Source organism: Astatotilapia calliptera, chromosome 20 (genome assembly GCF_964374335.1).
Source record: "Astatotilapia calliptera chromosome 20, fAstCal68.1, whole genome shotgun sequence".
Classification (NCBI taxonomy): domain Eukaryota; kingdom Metazoa; phylum Chordata; class Actinopteri; order Cichliformes; family Cichlidae; genus Astatotilapia; species Astatotilapia calliptera.
The window spans coordinates 36,959,499-36,984,963 of NC_137441.1; the positions used below are offsets into that span (position 1 = coordinate 36,959,499).

Here is a 25,465-nt window from a genome sequence, read left to right on the forward strand (position 1 = left end):
AAAGAAGCTAAAGAGAGTTGAAGTCTTTTAGTTCAGCCTGACAGAAAATGATTCTACAGACAAAGGTGGTATTCCTGTGTATTCTAGGTGAGAACTGTTTCATGCACAACATATACTGATAACAGTGCTCTTTCAGAGCTGATGATCTCACCCACACAGAGAAAAGAGGGCGGTGACGCAGGAAATTCGCCCTAATCAGTCAGTACTGGGTGGAAGGGAAAAACCTGTGAAATAAAGTCACTGGATACATTTAAATTTTCCTTATGATGGCACAGTCAACCTCTCGTCATCATTATTAGCATTTACTGCGCACGGTCAGATCTTCACTGCTGGCACAATCACACTCTCCTTTAATTTTCAAATGTGCCGCTGTGCGCGTCACCGTGGTGCGCCTCTCCTCCGTGTTCCGATGAGGCAGAGCGCACTTGTCTGTGTGTTTTGTGTTGACACTAGAGGGGTATGCGGCGATGATCTTGCGTGTGAAAACGTCTGCAGCGGTTTCGGAGCAGCTACGGACACATTTCGCGTTGGACGAGAGACTAGGAGGAGGGCAAAGACGATCGACCGGCATCAGCAGGAGAAAAACAGCATCGCATAGTCCATCGCGCCGCTGTAGCGACCGTAGCGGCCCGTCGATTCTCAGAGGAAGCCAGGAGCTGGATTTGACATGTCGCAGGGATGTGCTGGTGAGTCGGCTCGTGCATCGGGGTGCGGGGAAGCTTGCGCGAACCTGGGAATAGAAATCTTTGACGTAAACGAGAGCCTTTGCGGGTAACGGGAGAAGTCGCGTACACAGCAATGCTGCTGCATACATGTCACTGACATATTTTCCCTTTAGTTATGTAAATACTGCAATACATGCTCACTGCATGGGCCTAAAGATGGATGCTCATAGGCTAATCACCTGCATGGCAGGTTGTCCCCGGTCATAACCACGGCGCCTTTGCGTTCATCCACTTCCTATTCTTCTTCTTGTTTTTAAGTGAATGAACTGTCGTCTCCCTGGGAAACTTAGCATCATATTAAGTGATTAAGCCACTCGCGCTTGGATAGCTGTCGCATCTAACTGTTTGGACTAAAGGGGCTGCGATGTTGGGTTCATTTGTTTGATCAGACTCGCTTCCATACGTGCATCATGAAAAATGTCAGCTGAAACGAAGCCATTCTAAATAAAGAAGCAAACATGAATGACATTTGTTTGTAGCTGCTTGTCATTCCCTGGCCTATTTTAGCTGGGACAGGACTGGTGCTGCATTGTTATGCATTCAGTTCTTTTCTTTACCTCGCAGAGAGCCTGATGATGACAGGAGGAGGAGAAGGAGAGAAGTGGAGCGAGGCTTTACTGGTCCCTGACAGGTTTTAATTAGACCCGTACAAAAACAGGTGCCTGACATCTAGACTGTTGTAATGTAATAATGATACAAACAACAACGGTCACCATAAGGTAACAGCTGTTCTTTTTCTTTCAGCTGACGCTTTGTGGTCAGAAGGTGATGGCAGTGCTGACTGAGCTTCACCACTACTACCACCCATTCCTAAAAATGGAAGCCCACCTCCAGTGCACCTGAGCCCACATTTAGTGCTCCTTTCTTCCCCTCCCTCTCCTTCTGCCTTTCCTTGCTCATTCTCCACCTCTTCCACAACCCCCACCTCACTTAACTGCAATACTTCCCCTCATCTCCTCCCATCTCTCCACTCTGTTTCCCTAGAATAATGGCGTACTGTGGGCGCTCTCTGGACTCTCCATGCACGTTAGCCTTGCTGATAGGCTTCCAGTTTGCCTTTGTGCTCTATTTCTCCCTTGGGGGCTTCAGAGGCCTGGTGTCTGTCCTGGTGCACACCACAGAGCCCGAGTTTGATTACTCTCGACCACATGATGTATACACCAACCTCAGTCATCTGGGAGTACCGCCTCCCCCGCCTCGCAACTCTGGCACTGGACCCCCTGCCACTGGCCCACCACTAAGAGACTGCCAGATCCCTTCTCCATTGCTGGGTGAGAGAGAGAAGGGTGACAAATAAATGTTTGTGAGTGTAGCACACAGTGAAACGCAAAATGACTGTTGCTATTTCCTTTGTATTCTTGAGCTGATAGAAACGAAGCCAGAAACATTCTGTCTCCTTTCCTTTGGCCAGTTGGACCCGTGTCTGTCCATCTTTCGTCTCCTCTGTCTCTGGAGGAGATCAGACAAAGAAACCCATTAGTGTTGCCAGGTGGACGCTACCGGCCTCCAGACTGTGAACCACGCCACCACACAGCAATAGTGGTGCCGTACCGAAACCGCCAGAGCCACCTCCGTGCCCTCCTCTACCACCTCCACCCCTTCTTGCAGAGACAGCAGATACACTACAGCATCTACATAGTGCAGCAGGTCAGGTTATGTATAAGTGAGTGTGCTAGCTGTTTTATAGTGATTCCTCCTGTGTCTTGTTCAGCGTGATTGTCAGCAGCTGCATGTTTGCCTTCCATGAGCAAAAGCAAAGCATTATGCAGTGGGATTGTTGTTCTAGTGGATCAGAGGTGCTACTGAGTAAAACGTTTGCCTGCTGATGTTAAGGGTGTAACAGTAATGGTAGTGTATGTGCTGCTACAAAGTATTGGTCTTGTGATATTGGAGTATTGGGCTATGGTTTGACTGTATCTAATATATACCACTTTATTAGGGGCACTTGTTCAACTGCTTGTAAATGTAAACATCTAATGAACCAATCACTGTGCAGCAGCTCGATGCGTTTAGACATGTAGACGTTGTCATGACAACCAACCCAGCTAAGCATCACAATGGGGAAGAAAGGTGATTTCAGTGACTTAAAACGTGGCATCATGGCTGGGCTTGTCTGAGAGACCGCTGATCCATCGGGATTGTCACACACAACCATCTCTGGGGTTTACAGAGAACAGCAGAAATCAGCAGTTCAGCAGCTCTTTGGGTGAAAAGGCCTTGCTGCCCCCCTTGGCTGTGCCCCTGCCCCATTGGTCATGGTCATTATTGCTGACCATACCTATCCATATCCATCCTTTTTGCAATTGCAGTGTACCCATTTTCTCATGGCTGATTCGAATAGGATAACACACCATGTGACAAAGCTATAATAATCTCAATCTAGATTCTTGAACATGATATTGAGTTCAGTGTGCTCAAATGGCCTCCACAGTCACCAGGTCTCAATTCAGTAGAGCACCTTTGTTTTGTGCTGGAATGGAAGCTATTCCAATAACTCTACAGCAACTGTGTGATACTGTCCTTTCAGTACAGACAAAGATGTTGTTTTTAGCGCCTTGTTGAATCTGTGCATTGAAGAATCAAAGAAAGGAGGTGTACCTAATTAAAAAAGTGTCCAGTGAACACATTTGAATGTTGCTGTTTTTACAGCTCTTGTAGGACTTCTAACTAGTTTTATTGCAAATTATAGTCATTATTATTATAGTGTGGTTTCATTTAAAATGGTTGTAAGATATGTGTTTGTTAGCTTTATCTGCCTGGACCAGTGCAATAGAGGTGAATTGTTTTTAGGTTACAGCTCTCGATCTAAGCAAATCATACCTCAGATATTTCCGTGGTAGATGGGACGTCATACTTTCTGTGTATTAAACATTACATTCCCATGCTACAGCTGAATTTAACCATAGTGGTGTAGTTGGAGATTCATTTTTTCCTTCAGGTAATAAGCAAATCTTTAAAATGATGTGCTATTAATCAGTGTCAACAAATTCCCCTGTGCTCTGCTACCTCAAATATCCCTGTTGTTCAGAATTTCTAAAAACTGCTGCATTTATTTAAGTCTTCACGTATTAATGTGTAAATACATTAATCTGCCTCATTTGATGTTTCAGTGGGGAAACAGCACTTTTAATCGAGCCAAGCTGTTAAACGTTGGGGTGCGGGAGGCACTCAGAGATGAAGACTGGAGCTGCATCTTCCTGCATGATGTTGACCTGCTGCCTGAAAACGACCACAACACCTACACCTGCCACAAACAGTTTCCCACACACCTGTCGGTGGCCATGGATAAGTTCCGATACAGGTAGAAGCACAGAATAAACGAGGGTGGGGCTGGTCTTTCATACATTTGCATTGCCCTGAGACATTATTTTCAAGATTGTGCGTGCTGTGACCCTCCCAGGTTGCCATACTCACAGTATTTTGGTGGGGTATCTGCGGTGACCCCAGACCAGTACATGAAGATGAACGGCTTCCCTAACCAGTACTGGGGTTGGGGCGGGGAGGATGATGACATTGCTGCCAGGTAAAGAGGATAAATGAGGCAGACACCCTGCATGATGTAAACTGTAAACTGTGCGTGCTGGGATCAGAACTCCATGCATAACCATTTCAGTTTGCCTCTTCTTGTACTTTTTCACTCTTGCTCTCGTCAGTCATCATTTTCTCATGTTTACAGCTTCAGTACCGCATGTTTTCTTTTGCTTTGACTTATATTTTATGTCCTAACATCATCTTTCATCTTCATGTCTCCTCCCATTGCTGTGGCTTTGCTCTTTGTATGTCTGGCAGTGGGCACAATGGGTATGTTCACATGCACTAGCTTGCAGACTTGGACTAGGCTGTGTGCTTAAGAGTTTTCAAACTCTTCTCATTTCTTTACTGTGCTCCCCTCTTTCCACTCTGTGGCTTTTCCAACATTTGCCAATCTGTAACAACTGAGTGCAACAATAAAATTTAATTAGGACAACACATCCAAGAATGTTTCACAACCTTTGGAAACACTGCCTTTTGTGCATGATCTTTGCAAATTATATCATGCAGAGAACATTCGCAGCATTAGTTACACCCTGTTTTGGTTGATTTAGATAACTGGAGTGGTACAAAAGCAACAGATGGAAAAGAAAAAGGGAAGCGCAGTATATTCTTCCACCCATAAGACATGGCAGTTTGTTTTCACCCTCTTCTGTTCGTAATCCTGATTTTTCCTTCTTTAAATGTAGCCCGCAGGGGGCTAGATGTTTATGTAAAGTTTGTTTTTGTGAGATTAGCTTTGCAGTTTTATGCAGCACATGTTTAAGAGTCTGTTTTTGGCTTACTGTTGTGTGCTGCTGATCCAGAGTGCGTCTGTCTGGCATGAAGATTGTGCGCCCTCCAGTGGCCATTGGCCATTACAAGATGATCAAGCATAAAGGAGACAGAGGCAATGAGCAAAATCCACGCAGGTACGTACTGGCACACTCACAGGCATGTAAAATATTTGTAAAGACTTCTCTTTCTTCATCTGATCTAATGGAATATCTGCCTCAGTAAAAGGGGAAGATATTCAAACGACCTGATCACGTCATGAACTTTTCTTGTCTCCAGCTGTTCCCATGTTGAGTTTTTACTGTTATAGTTGTTGCTTTTTGTCTGTTGACTCAGTGATTTGTACAGTTTGTCCTCTGCTTACTTTCCCTCAGGGCGTGTGCTTGTATCTTCAGACTGATTGTATCTAAAACGTAATTAGGTCTTATCTCATTCTCCATGTCATCAGCCTTTTATTAACTTTTATGGAAAGTCTTTGTCATTAAAAGCAATCACTTTGCAGTATATACATCTTTGCCTCCTTGCAGAGAGCCAGATGAAAAGCTTTATGTTGGGTGAAACCGTCACACAATCTTAAATATGGCTTTTGTCATTCTAGGTTTGACCTTTTGAAAAGGACCAGGCTTAATTGGCGCTCTGACGGCCTTAACTCTTTGACCTATGAGCTGCTTTCCAAAGAGCTTGAGCCGCTGTACACCAACCTGACCGTCAACATTGGAGAAGACCCCCATCTGGCCCTGGGCAGGGCCCCCATTCCTGTGAAAGCAACAACCCCTGCCCACCGACGTAGCACCAGCAAGACAGGAGACCCATTCAAACAGGGAAAGAGGCAAGAAGTGCCAGCAAATATGACCGTGGCCAAGACAGAACCTGGTCAGTCAAAGACAGCCAATCAAATAACACAGCAGAAGAAGAAGATGAAATGAGACTAGGTGCATATGAACCTGTAGCTTCCCTTTTCAGTTTGATCTGAAAGACAAAATGGAGAAAAGCAGCATAGATCTGTTCTGTCGTGGGACTTTTAAGTACAGCAGCTTTTTGTGCTCGGTGTAGGTTCGGGGTAATTACACCACGGCTCAAATGAAGAAGCCAGTTTTGTCAACGGGGTGAAGAACACTTCTGAGTCACCTCGTCTTGGCTCATCATCTGCTAAATGTGATGCCGGCTGTGGTGGCTGACACGTCTGTGGCCGTGCTCAGCAGAACCAGAAGATGAACGATGGGCGATTCAGTCATGTCCACGCGGAGGTTCAAAACAAACGGTGAAAATGAGACAGCATATATAAAAACCTCTGCACACAGACTCGTCTGTTGCAGGCAGACCTCTGGCTTCGTCCAGTCTGCTCCCAAAAACAAAGGAAACTGCTGCTGTCTGTCTACGCCACTCTGCAGTGGGTTTGTGTTTCTGTGCCTTCTCTCTTTTATGCGCGTTTTATAGACTGGTATAGCTGCTTTTAGATGCCCACACAAGGTTAGTTTGACCTCTTCTGCCACACGGGAAGACTTAGAAGGCAGGGATGACGAAGCTGACCCGGGATTAGAGGAAATTTGTTCAGAACTGCCATTTTATATTTCTGTGCATTGATCAAACGCAGACCAACTCGATAGATATGGGACAATTCTAGAGTTTATATTTATATAGAGAGACTTCTTTATTTGTTTACCGTTTTGTTTTACATGTCCTACCTTACAGTCTGGTGCCTCTCTCTCTCTCTCTCTGACATTTAGTTCATAGACAATCAAATTACATAGAAGAGAACTCTGCATTCAACCACATAACAAAATGAGGAAGTACTATCATGCCCGTGTCCACGCCTGTCAGATAAACAGACTGGTCATGGTATTCGTTGTCTAGTTTGACTATACTCTCAACACATGGATAGACCTGTGCTTCTGATATTACCTGTGATTGATTATTTTCTTTTAGATTAGTCAAGTATGGTTAAAAATAACAAACAAACTCGCAGACGACACTTAAAGCGTGTGACTTTCAGATGGTGTTTAATATCTAAAGTGGTCGTGGTTACACTGCAGCACTGTGGATAGATTTAGGTCAGCTTTTGATTAGAAGCCCTGACGTATTCGTAGGCAATATAAATGGATGTTTCTTTGCTGTATTGATTCCCTGAAATGAAGCTTCTGTGTCTTGAAGGGGATGAGACAAGCCAGCAGGACAATGTGCTTCATGTAAACACGGTCGCAGGGCTGCCAAATCAGGACATGCATGTAGGTCATTTTCTGTTGATCACGTATAATCTGAAAGCATCAAGTATTTTTTTCTCTGTTAATTTGTGATGTATTATTTCCAGTGCTCGTCTCTCTTTACCTTACGCGAGGGCAGAGTTCATGAGGGGAGCATAGTTTACTGGTGAGGGACTAGAGTCTGATTCATTCATGGGCGACAGGATTTCTTGCTGCTAATTGACTAGGAAAACTGTACAATTACAAATAGCTTAAGATGACATACTGTAACACTACGTTTGTGTTGTGACACAAACGGGTAATGTATTACTGAAGCGAATTTGAATGTATTTAATTTATTGTGTAAGTACTGAGTCACTGATAGTAATGTGCAGACCTCTGAAGGGATCTTGTGGTGCAGATGTGTGAAACACTCTTCTCCATTGCAGATCAGATTATCATTCCTTTACATCACATCTCCACATTTCTCGCATATACATTGTGCCTCGTGAGATGAGCCACTGAACTATTAAAGGTATGCTGCTGGATTTTATGTGAGCACCCTCAAGTGGCAAAGTCGGGCATAGCGCCAGCCAAGAGGGGAGCAAGGACTGAATGAAACTGCAGAGTTGTGACATGAATGTTAATCATTCGCGGTCGCCATTCACCGTTTTAAACCAATCAAATCTTTGCATTGCTCTGGGTGGACGGCTTCTCGGTTACGTCGTATCACGTGACTGATCCTGCTGGTTTCAAAGGGTAAAGTAACAGACAGCTTTGTGGACCATAATCAAAGAATCTTTGTTTATTTTGAAATAATGTTTTAAGCAAAGAATGTTATATAAAGGCCGCATTGAGAGAACACTTAGAATAAATAGGATCTCATTTCTTAGCTTTATAAACATGGTTATATATCATAATATTATCCTCCATATATCATATTATCTGGGAGAAAATCCTGTATGACATGTAACACTGACACACTGGAAGCTTTTAAGGACATTATATGGCATAATCTCAGCTGGATTAATCAGCAAACTATGTGCTTACCTGGAGACTGTTCTATATTTAATAAATAGGCTAGTTTTTATAAACATTTTCGCATACGTGTTGGAAATATATATTGTTGGAAAGCAAAGTCAGTAAACAGCATCTAGATTTCATAGCAACAGTTTCTGTTTATTTGTTATTCATGAAGTTGTTGACGTTTAAATGATGAGACTCACTTGGCTGGAGAGACGAGATGCTTGCGCTCTCGTGACAAACGGCACGCGGATCGTACAGTGACGTCACCGAGAGGGACGCTGATGCCCGTCTGCAATCGAGGCTGCCTTATTTACCGACGTTATCTTGAAGATGAAAGTGTGTATGTGTGTATGTGTGCACGCCGTGTGTCAGTGTAGAGCACAGTCAGCAAAAAAGGCAACGCAAGCATATGATGGACAGTGTTGTGATAGCGAGCAAATATGTATTCCAATAAAAACGAAATCAAATAAGGCCTCATTTCGATGTTGTCTATGATTATGATCGCTGCACACATTTGATAACAGGTATACACACACACTTATGCAGCGTGCATGCCACACTATCAATACACTGCAGTGCTTATGGTGAAGCACTTACCCTCGTCGAACACTCAAAGCCTCTTAATGAATACCGCCTTTACCACTCTGATTGATGGTGCTACAGCTCAAAGACTGCAGACATCAGATGCTCATGCATGGCTGATAGATTATAAGTCATATATCACCATCCACTCATTCTGTGGAGTGGTTTAAAAACCCCTCACTAACCTGTTACATCACCCAGTGTATTGCAGGCCTCAATGTTCCATGTAAGCATCAAAAGCAGGATTAAAAAGTTGGATATGAGATCATACCTATAAATAGACAGTAACCCCCAGCTCTGTATGTTCGATCTGTTTCATAATCTAAAAAGCTGTGTGACTCACCAAGAACGGGCGAAAACACAAAATCATGAGCAGGGCTGGACAAAAACATCCCCTTACAGCCAATCCCACTGCAGCAGCAGCAAAGCCTCGAAGAGGACTGTGGGGCTGAATCAACAGCCTGATATTGTCAATGATTCCTTACTGTACAACTTCTGCTGATAGTAATCAAATGCAGTAACCATGCCCTAACAGGCTTTTGTGTGTTTTTAACCAATCAGAATTTATTAGCAACATTCCTGCTTAAAGTCTGACTGAGCAGACTCAGTAATGTAAGTAATACTGCAACATAGCAAAACCCTGAACCCCCTCAAGAGCTCAGCTTTTCATGTGCTAAAGAAAATGTTTTGGATTGTGTCGACTGCATAACTGTACTAAATATTTTTGTGGTTAGATCATTCTTTTGTATGTTATGTGCTTTTTGTGCTGTGAAACAGTCTTTAGCTTTACATTTGTGTATATTTTGCTTCAGTCAGTTCCTATAATTTTAGCCAATTTTAAACTGCACTTTTAGGCACTTGGTACTAACAGTTTGTCCAAAACTAAAAAGTTTGCATTTCTTTATTTGAGTCTATGAAAAATGCCAAAGATAACATAGTTGGATGTGTACATAATAATATTGTTGCTTCATCAAGGTCATTTCTAAAGAGCTATCAGCTGGAATCTTGTGTGCAGTATGTCCTTAAACAATTTAAGGAAACTAGACTAGTGGAGAACAAAAGAAGTGGTAAAACAAAGTCCCGACACAGGACTGAGAGATTTATTCAGTTGATCCATCTGTTGTTCACTGAAGGCTCATCAAAAAGGTAACAGTGAAAGAGCGGCTGAGCAATTAGTAAGAATGGGCAACATTGAAGAAAAAGGCTGAGGTATGCCAGAGTACACAAGAACTGGACTCAGAATCAGTACCAATGAGACATATAGACTGATGAATCCAGTTCTGAAATGTTGGGTTCAGTCCTGGTCAGTATGTTCATAGGAGGTCAGCAGAGACAACAGTGAGTGCCTACAGCCATTTGAATAACACAGTGGAGGCTCGGTCATGGTTTTGGGCTGCATTTTAGTCAAATGTGTTGGGGGTCTCTCAAAATGGATGGAACTGTGAACACAGAAATGTACCATCAGATTTTAATCCACAATGCAAAACCATTTGGACTGATAGTGGCTTTATTTTCACCATGACAATGATCCCAAACGCACTGCCGGTGCAGAAAAACACAGTGGAACACTAACCATCATGGACTGGGCTCCCCAGAATCTGGATCTCAACATTATGAAGCAGTGTGGGATCATCTTGACAGAGAAGAAAATAAAAGGCAGCCAACACCCAAAGAAAAGCTTTGAATGTCCTCCAAGAAGCCTGGAGATCTATCACTGAAGACTGCTTCAGGAAATTACAAAAAAGCTTGCCTAGGAGAGATCAGGCTGTGCTGAAGAATAAAGATGGTCATAACAAATATTGACTTCCAAGCTCATTAAATGGTAGAAACTCAATTTTTGCCTTATATACTGCATTTTCATTTATTTTTGCAAATGTTTCAATGAATCGCTGCTGCGATTTCTCCATTTTCCAAGCTAAACTATCTGTATTGACCATCCTCGAGAGCGGAATGGCATTGAGGCTAATGTCACGAGACATCACTGGGTAATACTGTCTTCTGAAGTCATCACACCTGATTGTCTTTTGTGATGCTGTCATGCTCTGATGGCAGCAGTGACAGTCTAGTTTGCACTTTCCCTGCAGTAGACTGACACAGTGGCCTGCTGAAGTGACCGAGGCAGGCTGACGCACTGTAGAGGGCTGAGGCAGCCTTCGGTCAACTCCTGTTACTGTATGGGCAAAAGTCTGTCTCATAGCTGACCTCTCACACATTCAGCAATATTTTAGCCTTAGCACAAACACACACGTCACTCACAAAACCATGCACAGCCACATATCTATCTATCTATCTATCTATCTATCTATCTATCTATCTATCTATCTATCTATCTATCTATCTATCTATCTATCTATCTATCTATCTATCTGTCTGCAGACTTTATCTGCAAAGGAGGGTGAGCTACTGAACACTACTATTATTCTAGAGAACCAGAGTGATGTTTGCTTTATGAAAGAAAGCGACGGGGTATCCACAATTTCGCTTGGCAGTCGTTCTTATGAATCATTACCACGCATCGATGTGAAAATCTACCACGATACTAGGTCACCACATGCAGTTATATAACCACTCTTAACGAAAATCATCCCATCATGGGATATGGAAATGAAAGATAGGCCTTTGAGAAGACGTATCGAGATCCTGCGGCGTCTCACGCATGCGGGCTAGATAATGAGGAGGAAACGGAATCAGCCGTGGGGGGTCTTCAGTGCTGGACCCTCGCTCTCGTCTTACCCACGGCTGCTCAGCTGCTTCTGTCATCCATATTTGCAGCCTCAGTGGACAATTTCCTCAGCCTCGGGCCTTCTTCAGTGCTCACAACAACACATCAAATGAATTAATTCTGCTACTGTGGCAGCGCACTGGCGATCTAGGTCATGCAGCTCTGGCTCTGTGTCCCCCCCCCTCCCTTCGGCCACCTAAAGACATGTCCACATCCTGCTGTCCTCCTACACAACCTGACCTTGTCATTCTCAGGTGATTTTCCACAGAGATACGAGTGTGGCCGTTTAGTCTGCGCGTGTGTTCGTGTGCGCAGGCGCGCGTGTCAACGTGTGTGGCCGAACGTGTGAGTACGTCTGTGCCCACTGTGCTTATTTATTTATTTTTTTATTGGTTTGTTTGTTGGTAGCATAGGTATGATGAAATGTTTTTGAAGAAATGAAAAAAGAACTGAGCCTCTGTGGCGTGCCTGCAGCCATGTGAGCATGAAAGAGGGGAAAGAAGACCGAGAGCGCAGGAATGGATGCGGGAGGGTGAGCAAAGTGAGAGGCAGCAGAGGGAGGATGACAGAGAAGGGAGTAGGGCGAGAGGAGAGAAGGTGCAGCGAGGAGTGGGGGACTGTGACGCACACCGATCGACTCTGCTCGCAGCTGATTGGCCGCGGTGCCTGCCAGTCAGAGGAGCTGGGTCTCGGGCGCTGCTTGAAGAGCAGATTATGAAGCGGAGCGCAACCAGCGGCAGTCTCCTCTTATTGTCTCAATGGCTGCACACGCATTCCTCCTCTGCTCCCTCGCCTTGCTGTCCGCTCTCAGCCGGCCTGGGCTCTCGTTCCACGACGAAGAAGCACAGCCAGGACTTACCTATGACGAAGTGCCTGAGATCTTGGACACGAGGTAAATCCATCTCTAAGGCTGTGAACAGAGGAGGGGTGTAGGGGAGGGGGAGGGGTACACGGAGATGCATGCAGGGATGCTGAGATGCTGATGTGTTCTCTTAGGGTCGTTTTTGTCGCCCCTCTCTTTCTCCTTTGCAACGCTTTTGGACATTTCACCTTGGGTATGCCTCAAATTATGGGTTCGGGCAGTGTTGGTGTGCCAGAAAGAGCCGAGGTGCGAGGCTTTGTTTGCCTCAGTGTTGGGGACTGCATCAGACGCTGCTCATCGATCACGGATGGGGCTGTTGTCTCTGTACAGTAGTGCTGGTCTGGCAAGAGGAAGCTAAATAAGGTTGGGGCAGTGGGCCCGCAGGAGAGGTAGAGGAAGGAAGGAGAGGAGAAAGAAGAGAAGACAAGGAAGCAGGAAGGAAAGGTAAACAAGGATGGGACAGGGTGGAGAGGATGCATCAGGGATGGTCTGTTGGGGTCTGTTTACTGATGCAGTCAGTGAGAGAGGAGGGGGAGAGAGAGAGGAAGAGTGGAGAGGAGAATTTTAGCCAGCTATGTCTGCATAATGCACATGCAGTCCTGCAGGTCAAATCTGGATAAAATATTCAGGGCTCAGATGTACAGGCATTCACAACAGTGTGACAGGGACAGCAGCGAGCAAGCAGCCAGGGCTTTTGCTAGCGCCAGTTCCTGCCTGCTTACAGAGACATCACAGCAAAGACCTATAATACGGTGCCAAATCCATGTAAGGCTCTTGAAACTATGCCATGCACGATGGTTCACACAATCCTCTATAGCACAAATGCTTCAGAGCCACAGTTTCTCATTCAGTGCTCTTTAATCATAGTTCAAATGATTTCCCTTGTTATTGCACTTTGAGTGTGGTAATACACTGTGGAGGGGTGGGAGATTATTACTGCGATGCTTTCATTTGTTGCACGAACAATCTTATCTGTACACATGTTTGCAAGTCAGGGGCACAAATAACTTGGATTTAGAGCCTAATATAAGAATTCTCGCGGGATTTCTTTCATTCCAGCTCAATTTGGAGTCGTAAAACCCAGACAGATAGCCTCTGACAGAGAAAGGCTGCGCAAACATCTCCAGGGGTTTGTGAGCCTATTGCCTGGATCAAACTTTGTATGTAACTCTGCAACGTAACAGCTCTGGTCCCCAGACGCAGCCTCGGTCTCAGCGCTGACACACTCCGAAATGCTGTTACATAAAAGCAGCCTTGTAGTGGAGCATAACACTGGAACCGTAGAAGGAAAGGTACAGTGAGACAGAAGGTTTTGCAGGAAAGTAATGACAAGACAAAAGGCAGGAAACGAGACATTGTGAGTGAAGTGATGTCTGGTACTGTAGCAGATGCAATATGGAAGTGGCAAAGTTTAATAGCCTAGAGCTTCGCAGCATTATAAAGCTCTTAGCCATAGACATATTTAGTGTAAATCATAATCTGTCTATAGCTAAATATCTAAACTTTTAAGCATGTTATAATTAAATACATTTTAAATAATATTCAAAATTTTCCAGTAAACCTTTGGCAATTTAAATATATATATTTGCATATATACTATAAATTTCTAATAGGATTCAAATGAAGTTGTAATTTTGGAAATCACACACTGAGAGAGCAAACGCAGGAGGTTCTGTAGCTGCAGTTTAAAGTTCTTATGAAGTGTTTAAAATGTTGTTTCTATTTGGACCTTTTTATGCTGCAAGACTAAGAAGTCTTGGAGACCTTCACAACATGCTCCTCTGACGTTGTGAACATAACATCAGAAGATCATGTTTTAATGTTTTATGTTTTAATCAAACTTCAGTTAGTTCAGTTATCCATGGAATCCAGTTTTAAATTAGTAACGTCCCGATACATTTCTCAAACATTTCCGTAACACAGTATCTTGAGTCTGTGACATCACACTTGCATTTTATCACTCCCACTGTACAGTGAAAAATAGCCTCCGAGTGTTTATAATTCCCAGTGGTGTCTAGAATAGCACAAGATGTCTTGCATGCTTTTCCATATTAAGGTAAATTTATCCTCAAGTTGCAAAAACCTGTCAATATAAATTGTTTTGTATAAAACGGTGTTTTTTGCAAAGAACAGAGAGCAAGTATACGATATACAGCTCATCAAGGCTCCAAGTTGCACCCACTGTCCCACGCATGCTTGCTTCAGTCTGTTTGTCAGTCATGTGGCTGTAACTGTAAAAAGTGTATCCATCACGTTCTGTAGTCAGCATGTGCTGAAATGTAGCTTGACCTGACTTTAACATAGAGATTAGAGGTCAAAGTGCTAGATTTCCAGTAGACGACTGTTGAGTGATCCTATTTGGAGAAAGATTAAAGGGTTAAAAAGACCAGCAGCTAATTGTAGAATATTTCACTAACTATTTAAAATCATAAAAATGTGTACTGTGTTTACAAAATGAAAAAAAATCAGGTCAAAAGTGAACAATCGTGTGTTCTAGTCCCTGTTTGAATGCACTCATAACGTTTCAGCACTGCTGCCCTGACCCTTAACCCTTTGATCTCAAAGGAGTAGGAAGATTTGCACAACTCTAGCACAACCAGAGCTCCACAGAAATAGCAGCCAGACTCCAACCAACTCCCAAATCTTAATCTGTACTAATAAATCTATCAATAGGCCAACACCTGCACAGTCTGGGATTAAGACATGTTTTCCTGCCTTGCCAGGGATAATCGTTTATTGTCTGATTAAATAATTTTAAACAATTGAAAGTAGAGTATGTTTTGCATGCCTAAAAAATATTATGGCTCTGACATTAATGTTAGCCAGCAATAGAAGTTCTTCCTGTACATTGTGAAATGCTGCCATATCTGGGTTTGAAGTTTCATGTAGGTATAATACAAGGAAATATGAGCAGTTAGAACACATCACTGGATGCACAGCTGAGCTACACAATGACAGTGATTGTAGGCTGAGAGATCTAAAATTAGTGGATACATATATATATGTTAAAGAAATGTTACCTCTCATCATTTTGTTGCATTTTGAATAAAAAAATTCAGTTTGTGAGATGAATGAACCACAGTATTTAAAACTCATTGTACTAAGGCTGTCGAATGTAAAGGGTTGGGTGGACTGATCGTGGTTTACAGAGCATCACAGTGCAGCGCTCTGTGTTAGCAGAAGCTAATGGGACTTGTTTACAAGTTTGGGTTCAGGCACCACACCTTTTCTCTGCTCAGCAGCTCACAGCAGAAGCCCAGACGAGCCGAGATAATCAGCTATCTGCACGCTTGAGCAAGAATGTCCAGTAAACATGTACCGACTGAGATCCCACGTGTAGGCTTGATAGATTGAAGTGCTGAAAATATCTGTAATTTTAAGATTGTCATCATTATGTATTGAGGCTATCATCATACTGTTAAAGTGGACACGAATAATGCATGGGAGCACGTTTGAACATTTGCAGGGGGTTTATTTATTTTGTTATATGTGAGGGGACTGCGGGGACCCAAGGAGTGGCTCAGGCTTGGCTTTGATTATATAAAGGGTTTGTTCAGCACTCAGGCACCGTGTGACCGGCTGAGCCAATGATGGGGCTGCAGAAGTCCAGGTCTGCTGATATCGTGAAACTGGCACAGGAACAGTCGGCTGGGCTTTAGTTAGCACTTGCACACTTGCGCAGCCTCCTCTGGCACCTATCAGCCAGCTGAGGCCCGGGAAGATGTGCAGGAAGACGTCCTTATTTGCTTGTGGTTGATTTAGTTCATCTGAGTGTTTCTGTAACTGAAATGTTTTCATTAACTCGTAATGAATATCAGAGAGATAAATATATATCAGATATTAAAGGCTTTTTGAAGTCTTTTTGTAGCTATAATATCATATATGTCCCCAATATTAGTGCAGGCAGTCAGTGAGCAGCAGCCAAGTGTCTACCACGTAGTGAGGTTTCAGTTGCAGCTGCCTGCTGCCAAATGTAGTGCTTTTGGCAGCTGTTTCATACAGTCATGCTTACCCAGCATTCACCGAGGCAAATATAAATATTTGGATTTACCATATACATAAACCCTGTTATTGTTTTTCATACAATAGCTTAGGGAGCCAGTACGTGGGAGCGAGTCCTTTGGAATGTATACATAAGAATACAGGACGACTTGGACTTGATGTAAAAGTTGGCACACGTGTGTTATAAATGAGACTGACACGAGAGCGTGTACTCATTACAATTCAGCAGAAATCATCATGCCGATGCGGCTGAACTGATGATTATTATTATTATTCCTGCATCTGCTCACCTGATAACTGCAGGATTGTAGCAAGAAAGCTGAAACGTCAACAGTGCTGTTGCTGTGCACAGAAAGCCCGAGTCTCTGTCCACGTATTTCATCCCACAAGCTTATTGCAGAATTTCATGTTTTGTTTTTTAATATTTTTTTTATCCATATACCTGAAATTATAAAGTTATTTCATGGAACAAAACACAACCTGTTGTATAAGTAACAGTGAGGTCATATATCTCTAATAATGATTTGATATAGTTTTATATAAAAATGAAAGGAGATATTTATTTCACACACACTTTCCTGCCATGTTTTGAATTGAATTGGTCGTCATGGCCAAAGTTCAAATCGCTTGGACCTCTGTACAGAAGTCACGATTTCAGAGGTCAGGTCTGATGCAGTCTCCAGTTCTGAACGCTGCAGCCTCTGACATCAGTCCTTAATCTCTTCATCTTGTTCTGGGCCTCGTCGCTCATAACTTGGGCCCCAGTGGACCTGGCCTGTTCTTACCACTAATCCTAATCCATCTGACACTTCACTACACCATATTGCCCAGGTGGAAACGGCACCATACGGCCAAATAACTGCTCCAGTCTCCTGGCACTGATATGTCTGGCAGCTTCCTCCCAGACTAACCGTCTGATTCCTTTTCATTTGTCAGCTGTCTGCTTACCTGCTCAGTATCCCACCTTCACCTTGGGCTCCTAATTAAAATTGTGTGAAATAAATCTGCATTTTTTAACTCCAAAATAAGTAAATAATAATAATAAATAAACTGTAAGAAAATAAATTCTCATGTCCCCTTTTTATCACAGGATTTAAGGGAGGTTGTTGCACTTTTGTCTGAAACATAATTGTGAGCAGTCCTTCACAGCAGATGTTTCAGTTGGCTTTTGTGCGTTTTGTGTGTATAAATATTCAGGTCATCCTCTTTCTGTCTTTTAAGAAGAAATTTGCAGCGTTGATATTCAACTAAATAACAAAGATAATGACAGAAGTTCCCTCCATGCATTGTTTTTGTTGTACTGCAGTTCATAAAATGACTTGAAATGCTGCCAAACAAAGCTGAGAAAGTGACTAAAGTAACAGGTGATGACCCAAAAGACAGATGTTAATTGTAATACTCACTCCAACAGATCTTGGGATTTAACTTTTATAAGCCCATTATAACTCTCTAGCTTAGGAAGCCAGTCCAAATAATGGATGAGGGCAGGTCACGATCAGGCTTCTAGCTGGACCGCTGCAATAAACAGAAGTAGCTAGCGCCACTTCGTAAGCCAATTGTTGTATCACGTCTTTGATTAGACAGTTAAAAGGATCAGGATGAGCTTAAGAAGTCCAGGCTGTGTGGAGTTTAAATAGACCAAGAGCAGCAGGGCAAGGACAAAGGTGTGGAAAAATCTGTTCCCAGTACACAGTGTGGGTCAGTCCCAAATCAAAGACACATTTATAGAAAAAGCCACACACCAGACAAACAACAATACAATGAGTAAATGTGTCGTTGTGCTCTGTGCTCCCACATGGAAAGAAGTCTTTTAAATATGGCACATATACACGTATAAACAGACTAAAGAAGCATAATTACCTGTTTGGAAATGACTTCGCCTGTTTAAAGACTATTTTAGAAGTCTAACCAGAAAGATTTTGTTATTCATTAGACAAAAACAAGCTGAACTCGTGTTTTTACACCCACATTTGAGCCGGCACACTAAACCGTTCAGAGAAGTTTGGAATTACTCAGCATAAAATGCAACAACTAAAAAACAACATTGTCTGTTCAGCCATGCAAGTAAATAACTGCAAAAAGTTTGTTTCACTATTTTTTTCAGCTGTTATTTGTATAACAGTAAATTTCAAAATTCTTTGATAGCAGTAATAATAGATTATAATTAGTAATAATTAGATTTTAGCATTAAAAACATCACTTTAGCTAATAAGCTTTTACATACTGCTGAATCAGCTGTTACAGAGACTTAAAATGTGATTTTGTTAGTTACCATTAATGTTACTTTAGAGCAGCTGTGGCATGAACCTTGCATTTGGTGGCATTTTGGTCTAAATGCTAAAACATAAAACATATCAGTTAGATATATAAAACAGCTCGTTTTGTTGTATTTCATGGAACATTTAGTTGCACGCAGTACATTAAAATGCACATGTTTTTGCATAATACTCAATTTTATGTAAACCGACCTTTTTTATTGTTGTTGTTGTGTGTTTGTTGTGTTTGTAGAAAATGGATTTTTGCAGCTGTTACAGATTGAAGCATTATTAACGAAAGAAAAGTCTTAAAAATGATCCTTTGTGTTGCAGTTGCAGGACCTGATTGTGTGTTCTGTCTTTCCCACAGCAAAGAGAACCCCAAACAAGCAACAAGAGTCACATCAAGTAAGTAACAGATCTGGTGTGACACGAGGCCTGATTCAATCAAACCTGCCATGGTAACTTTGACACTGATGTGTTGGATAGACGTGACAAATGCATTTCTTTCCAACACTGGAGACATTCAGCGTTATGAAGTGTGGAGCACATACGATCCGTGCACACAGTGGGAAGACGTGCTGCTGTTTTTATGCTCTCTGACACAAAGGTGGAAAATCGATGAAAACATTCTTTTCCGTTACATAAACGTATGTTTCTGGATCCAGATAAACAGTATTTGTAAACACTTAGCACCGTAACTGTGAAATAAACTGCCGATGAGTCAGTGTGATGACGCAAAACAGCTGGAAATAGATACGAGCCTGAGCAATGAGGTGCACACAAAGCCTCTTTGTGACTGTGTGCGTTTAATATCGTGCGAACTTCCACGATTATGTTGCAATCTGTAACGCAGTATTGCAAGCAGCCTTTTTTGTGTACCAACATCTTCAACGATGCGGTAACGTGTGCGTGTTTTCAGGTCAAGATGGTGAGTACGGCTTAGAAAGTGAAGAGGTTTATTTGACGCCCGAAGATGAAAACCCACTCAGGAGAATACTGCAGGTACAGTCTCTCTGTTCTTGCCTGGCTCTCTCCACCATCAGCCATTCGCTCGCACATACAGATACACACCGAAACACACACTAGGATGCTCGCAAACAAAACAGAGCATGCTCACTCAGCCATACTGCATGACCTTGAATGTGGGAATATTGTAGTCTCATATTCACCAGAGGTAAAACATCTTTGCCACCCACACACAGGACTGCTGCCACTGAAAATTCTGCAATAAACATGCTGCATACGCTGTTGCATCCAGTTGTATCAGTTAATACTGGTGAACTGATTCTTTTACAAAGATTTTTATATCATTACTGTTATAGTAACGACTAGTTTTAAAATGTTTTGGAAAATTGCCACACATACCCAGTTATTTAAGAGTAATATCACAGTGTGACTACGTCTTTATATATATATTGTAAATTAGTGCTGGCTTAAGTCAAACAGCCTCCAGTGTAGCCTTTGAGCACAGAGATTAAAAAGCCAGACAGAGAGGCAGTTACTATTTTCACAACCAGCAGAACAGCTGCCACACAAATGTCTGCAAATTCAGAAAGATCCTGTTTTCCACGCACAGCTCCTTCCTCATTTAGCATTCAAGTGGCGGTTGGTCCACTGAACTTTACACACGAGTGAAATTATAATCATGATGACAAGCTTGACAGAAAGGTGATTTTTAAATTGCCCTTTTGAAATCAAATATCACTGCATGCATAAAAAGGAGGCACGGTAGCTCGTGCACTAAGTCAAGCTCGCTTGGTGTGGAAATAAATCAGGAGCTGGTTGGCGATTGTATGCACGTGTCACGTGTCACGCTGACATATGCTGTGGAAGAGCAACGGTGACAGAAACGGCTGCACAGATGAAGGAATAGGATAAGTTGGATTTATGGTCTCTGAAGCTGTTTCCTTGTTGAGCAGCTGGATCCACCAGGGTCTGCTTTTATGGGGGGGGGGGAAGCAAAACTTTATACTGTTTCATTTAGATGATTTTACAATGAATAAGTGGATTACACTGTCGAATTGTTTGGCTCACGTTATATAATTATATAAAGTAATCACAGGTTACAGAATATTTTATTATCCTCATAAGCCCCGAGCCTAACTGATCTCCTGCCTTTTGCCCCCGTATCAGGGGGCGTTGGGGCTTAAGAGGTTAATTTGATTGGCTTCAACAAATAGAAATTCTTTTGATTTCTAGATTAACTTATTTATTGGACACACTGTCACAGCCACTTCCAGCCTTTGAAACAGGGAAAAGCACATATAGAAAGCGTAGAAGGATGAAGCTGGGAATGCAAAAGTGCAGCTACTCGTGCTTTTTCTGCAGATTTACTGTCATTTTTGAAATTGCTCCTGTGCTTAATGACTTTCTTCATATGTTGGCAGCCTTTTAACTGGCACCATCCTGGGATTTCTCACAGTAAGAGGAAGCTGCTCCAGTCTCTGATGGGGCCTTATGGCCCGCTGAGCGTGTCTTACAACGGGAAGACTTGCATTCTGTTTAAGGCAAAGCGACTCGCTATCCGCTACAGGAACCACACCTTCATCGATCTAACTGAAAGGGTCTTTAACCCAAACTCACCTGTGGACACTAAAGGCTCCATCTGCACCAAAGAGAAAGCTACGTAAGTCACTGAGGACCCCTTACTGCGCAGTTGCTTTAACATTGTGCATGATGCATTATATTTCACAACCTTGTTATCAGACAAGGCAGTAGAAGGAAGTTGATCTTGCACTGACGGTTCCTCTGGGTTTCTGTGTTAAATGTTTACGTTTCTTTTTCTGCCGAAGGCTTTCTTTAAAGTTTGGTGACGTGGAGGATTTGCGAGGTCTTGTAATAAGGTAAAAACACACTGACTAACTTCCTACGTTTTATTTATCACATTCAACATTATTGTTGTATTCGAACGTACAGTTTACAGCGTAAGTGGTCGTGTGCGGACTGTGCATCTAACAAACTGAACTGTGCCTCCACCAGACTACAGATGTCCAATACTTTTTACGAGGCAGCTGGTCAAAACTGGTTCACACTAGACAGCGTCCACATCCACTACAACTGGACCCAAGAGGCTACATTCAATGCCAGCGAGGTCTACGCTCCTGCCACTTCCTCCTACCATTGCCAGCACGTCAGCAGCCTGCACAAATACGACACCCTGCTAGTGCCCAGCTCCCACACTGACACATCTGCTAACTGGCACATCACGTTCACTGATTTCCAGGTATACTGTCGCACAAAGGGCACAGCCTTTGTTGTGTAACTCTTCTAATAATGTCTGCACATTTGTCTGTCCTGGTCTCTATACGTGTGCATGTTTGCCAGCTTTTTGCCTTCGTGCTACACCTGTTCGGCCATAGGTCAGTCAGTCTGTCCTTTTCCTGCCTGTTTGGCAGACTGTCAGTCTGTTTCCACTCTGTCTGCTCAGCCATCTGCTTAGGCTGTCTCAACCTGTCCATCTGCCCAGTTTCTCGATGCTTGGTAAGCCCAGTAAGAGCCAGTTGTCCTCTTTAGTTCAGCCTAATCTCATCTTTCTGGCTTCTCTTTGCTCTTCCAGATCCAGGCCTTCAATGTTCAGTCAGACAAGTTTGCATCGGCCAGTGACTGCGCTACTTTCCTGACACCAGCCATCCTCATGGGCTTGGTGACATCTTTGATTCTGCTCCTCGTCTTAGCCTATGCCCTGCATATGGTGGTACACCTTAAGCACATCGACCGCTACGAGGAGCACAAAGCCACAGTCTACTTCCCCCGCAGTCCAGAGGCAGAGTTGCCAGACAAAAACAGTCTGTGAAGGAAAGCGAAGAGCCAGAAGATGGCAGGGGAGAGAGGGAGAGAAAGCTGAGAAGCAAGGCTGCGGGGAGCACAAGGGACTACAAGATCGAAAAAGTATCCTCCACTGAATATTTGTTTAACAAAATGACAACTTTGCCTGTTCATATGAAAACCTTCCAAGTCTTAACTGCTTTAAGTAAATGTAGACCGTGGTGGGATACTTTTTCATCTTTCCTCATTGACCTGCGTCTCGGCGTCCATATTTTGAACGAAGCCTGTGGATGTTCAAGCCTCTCCCAGAGATGGCTCATGACCCTGATGTCAAAGGTCAAGGTCTGTCCCGGGGCCCTGAAGGGCAACAGTGTATACAGTTCTTTACCCCAGTCAGCTATTAAACACCTTATCAGCCTACCAGCTGTAGCTAATACAGCTAGCATCAGATGTATAAATGTATGTACTACATGGCCGACAAGCTTTTACGACAAAACTTTCTCTGACATTGCTGTAGGAAATACTTCAAAGAGCCAGTTTTACAGCAGAGATAGCCGTATTAGCTACATGCTGAAAAGTCTACTTTGGCTAGTGCAGTGTTTCCTAATAATGAGGATTACAGAGAGGCTGGCTTAAGTTGCAGCTTAAAATAATCAGATATGGCATGAAGTAGAAGGAGCTTGAAAAGCTGTGGACTGGTAAGCAGAGGGAAATTTCAGGAACCACTGGTCTAGCATCGGAGTGACTGGAGTGAATGTGCCAACACTACTGGCCCTTCAGAGCCTCTGGCATCTCTCACCCTGCCCCTGAACAAGACTGCTGCTTGGGACTTAACTGTGAAATGGCCTTTAAACAGACCAGCAAGATAAGGGGGTTTCTACCAACTAGCACAACACTGGTTAGTGCTTTCGCACTAACCACAAACTCAAAGACTCTACAAGGAACTATGCTGCACAAGACGGCCCGTCGTAGGGCTTGGCAGGAACGCGGGTCTTGGGATGAAATGACTCTCGTTGTTTGACCAGGGGAGGCCACGGTCCTCCATCTGCACCACTGGATTTGACTGCCAAAGTGAAGCTACAAAGAAGTTGCCATAAATTATGGTGAGAGACAGAATAAGACAATGTGAAAATAAAAGCTAACCATTACAGCTATGTACAAAACAAAAAAGAGACACACAACATGTACAAAAGTGTCACTCTGCGGAGGTTTTTTATATACATTGTAATCATGAAATACTATTAGGTACAGGATGACTATGCTAATCCTCATAACCAAAAGGATATACAAAGCTGTAGATACTTTAAGATCTCTATACGATCATAGCTCTTTACTATCTTCAAATACTGCACAAGTAATAAGCATAAGCGTAAGACATTGTGCTCAAGGACTGGTGAAAGTATCAATGCATATGATTTTTACGACAAAGGATTAACATATTACATTGTTTGTCTATTTGTTTTACGCTGGGCTGAGGATGTAAGGTCCAGTTTCATTGAACTGTAAATTACAGTGCAAATTCCTACCATAGAAGGACAATGCTATGGAATGCCGTCCATCCATCAGGACTCATAGATGCCATTATAATGCCAGATGCCACACTAGCAGCAGTAACAGCATCAGTAAGTCATTACTTCTGATAAAAACACTCAGCATGACAGTAAATAGATATCTTAACATTCAATATGGCAGTTCTGTCAATCTGTAGCAGTGTGAAATGTGTTTTTGGTCATAAATGTATCCTACAAACTATGAAAAGATTGGAGGCAGTTTGTCTAAGCACAGACTGATGTAGACTGAACAATAAAAGATATTCAGAGGAAAAAAAGTCTGTTGTGTTTATATTAGAAGTAGTTTGCTGCACTTAAAAACATCAATACACATACTCAAAACATCATCATGTTTTCTTTTTGGTAACCTGCATAATATTGTTTCAAACATTTTCTTCATCTTGTTAACTGTTATTCAAATTTCAGATTTCCAGCACAGTGTCCAGGTCGGGCGCCAGGCCCCCCCCCTCCTGTGTGCCATCTGCTCTCTCCTCTCACCTCTCTCTGATCTAAAATGTCTTACCTGCCGGCAGATACCCAATAAAACTCCTTCGTGGAAACATCCAAGGCAGTCGCAGCCATGAGTTAAATTGCAATCTCAAGCCAGTTCTCTTTTCTGCTTTTGATGCTTTTGAAGAGATGATTTCACAGGATAACTCCGTATCCGCAGTTTGAACAGAGTTCACATTAAATGATTCATCCACATGCCTCTGAAACAGGCTAAAGTATGTGCCTCAGACTAGACGTGGCTATAATACGACTCTCCTTGATGATGAATAATTATGAAATAATATTCTCAGCCCTTAACATCACCCAGAGCAGCTGAAATGCTACAGAGACACCTAGTGGCAACAAGTGATCCTATCAGCTAGCGCTTGGCAGCGGCAGCATCACAAATGTAGATTTCAAGATGTGATGCAAGGGTTGGGTCAGTGCAGAAAGTTGTTGAAACACGTTGTTGCTTTTTAAGTCTACGGAGATAAAAATTATAATTAAAAAAGTGTCACTGAAGCAAACAAACGACACATAACTGGTCAGACATCAGACAGAACTGTCAAGTTTTTATACCCTGATTCACATCCAGATGCCAGCAAACACAAAACTGGACAAGAGAGAAAACAATACTTATGCTTGAAGAATTTAAATTGTTTGTTAAAAGGTCAGTCGTTTGTATTTTATGGTCATTCTTGAAGTTTGGTGCTTTAGACTTATAGTTCATTTCATTCATTCTGGTTCAGAGGGACTGAAAGTGTGAGACAACATGACAGGGAAATAAATTGTTTCACAGGACTCTGCATTCCTGTGAAAAACAACAAAAACACATACTGCCTCAATACACTTAAGTAACTAATCATAAGTAATTGTGATCACATCTCTAAAGTTTTTCTAAAAGCAAATTTTGGTAGTTTGCTGGTTGGAGGACTCAGATGTGCCACAATCTTCCCAGGAGTGAATGTCCCAGAAAATTCCCCCCAAGGTCAGACCATG

The 25,465-nt window shown here is 42.8% G+C and overlaps 2 protein-coding genes across 4 annotated transcripts; both read left to right on the forward strand.

Annotated features, from left to right (window-relative positions):
* The first annotated feature begins 41 nt into the window (after positions 1–41).
* b4galt3 (UDP-Gal:betaGlcNAc beta 1,4- galactosyltransferase, polypeptide 3) lies at positions 42–8,707 on the forward strand. Of its 3 annotated transcripts, XM_080295141.1 has the most exons (9): positions 42–686; positions 1,290–1,383; positions 1,470–1,490; positions 1,710–1,996; positions 2,137–2,372; positions 3,836–4,026; positions 4,126–4,248; positions 5,063–5,167; positions 5,629–8,707. In XM_080295141.1, the coding sequence occupies exons 4-9, from the start codon at positions 1,714–1,716 to the stop codon at positions 5,954–5,956; spliced, it is 1,266 nt and encodes a 421-aa protein (XP_080151267.1). In that variant the 5' UTR covers positions 42–686; positions 1,290–1,383; positions 1,470–1,490; positions 1,710–1,713; the 3' UTR covers positions 5,957–8,707. The 3 variants fall into 3 exon arrangements, with proteins under 3 accessions (XP_080151267.1, XP_080151266.1, XP_026009671.1); XM_080295140.1 differs by having other exon boundaries at positions 1,470–1,996; XM_026153886.2 differs by lacking the exons at positions 1,290–1,383; positions 1,470–1,490.
* A 3,294-nt stretch (positions 8,708–12,001) lies between these two features.
* On the forward strand, positions 12,002–24,255 carry atp6ap1lb (ATPase H+ transporting accessory protein 1 like b). The gene is made up of 7 exons (XM_026154647.2): positions 12,002–12,432; positions 19,030–19,067; positions 19,582–19,664; positions 21,050–21,288; positions 21,455–21,505; positions 21,642–21,885; positions 22,219–24,255. Exons 1-7 carry the CDS (start codon positions 12,299–12,301, stop codon positions 22,453–22,455), a joined length of 1,026 nt encoding a protein of 341 aa, XP_026010432.2. The 5' UTR covers positions 12,002–12,298; the 3' UTR covers positions 22,456–24,255.
* Positions 24,256–25,465: the final 1,210 nt, after the last annotated feature.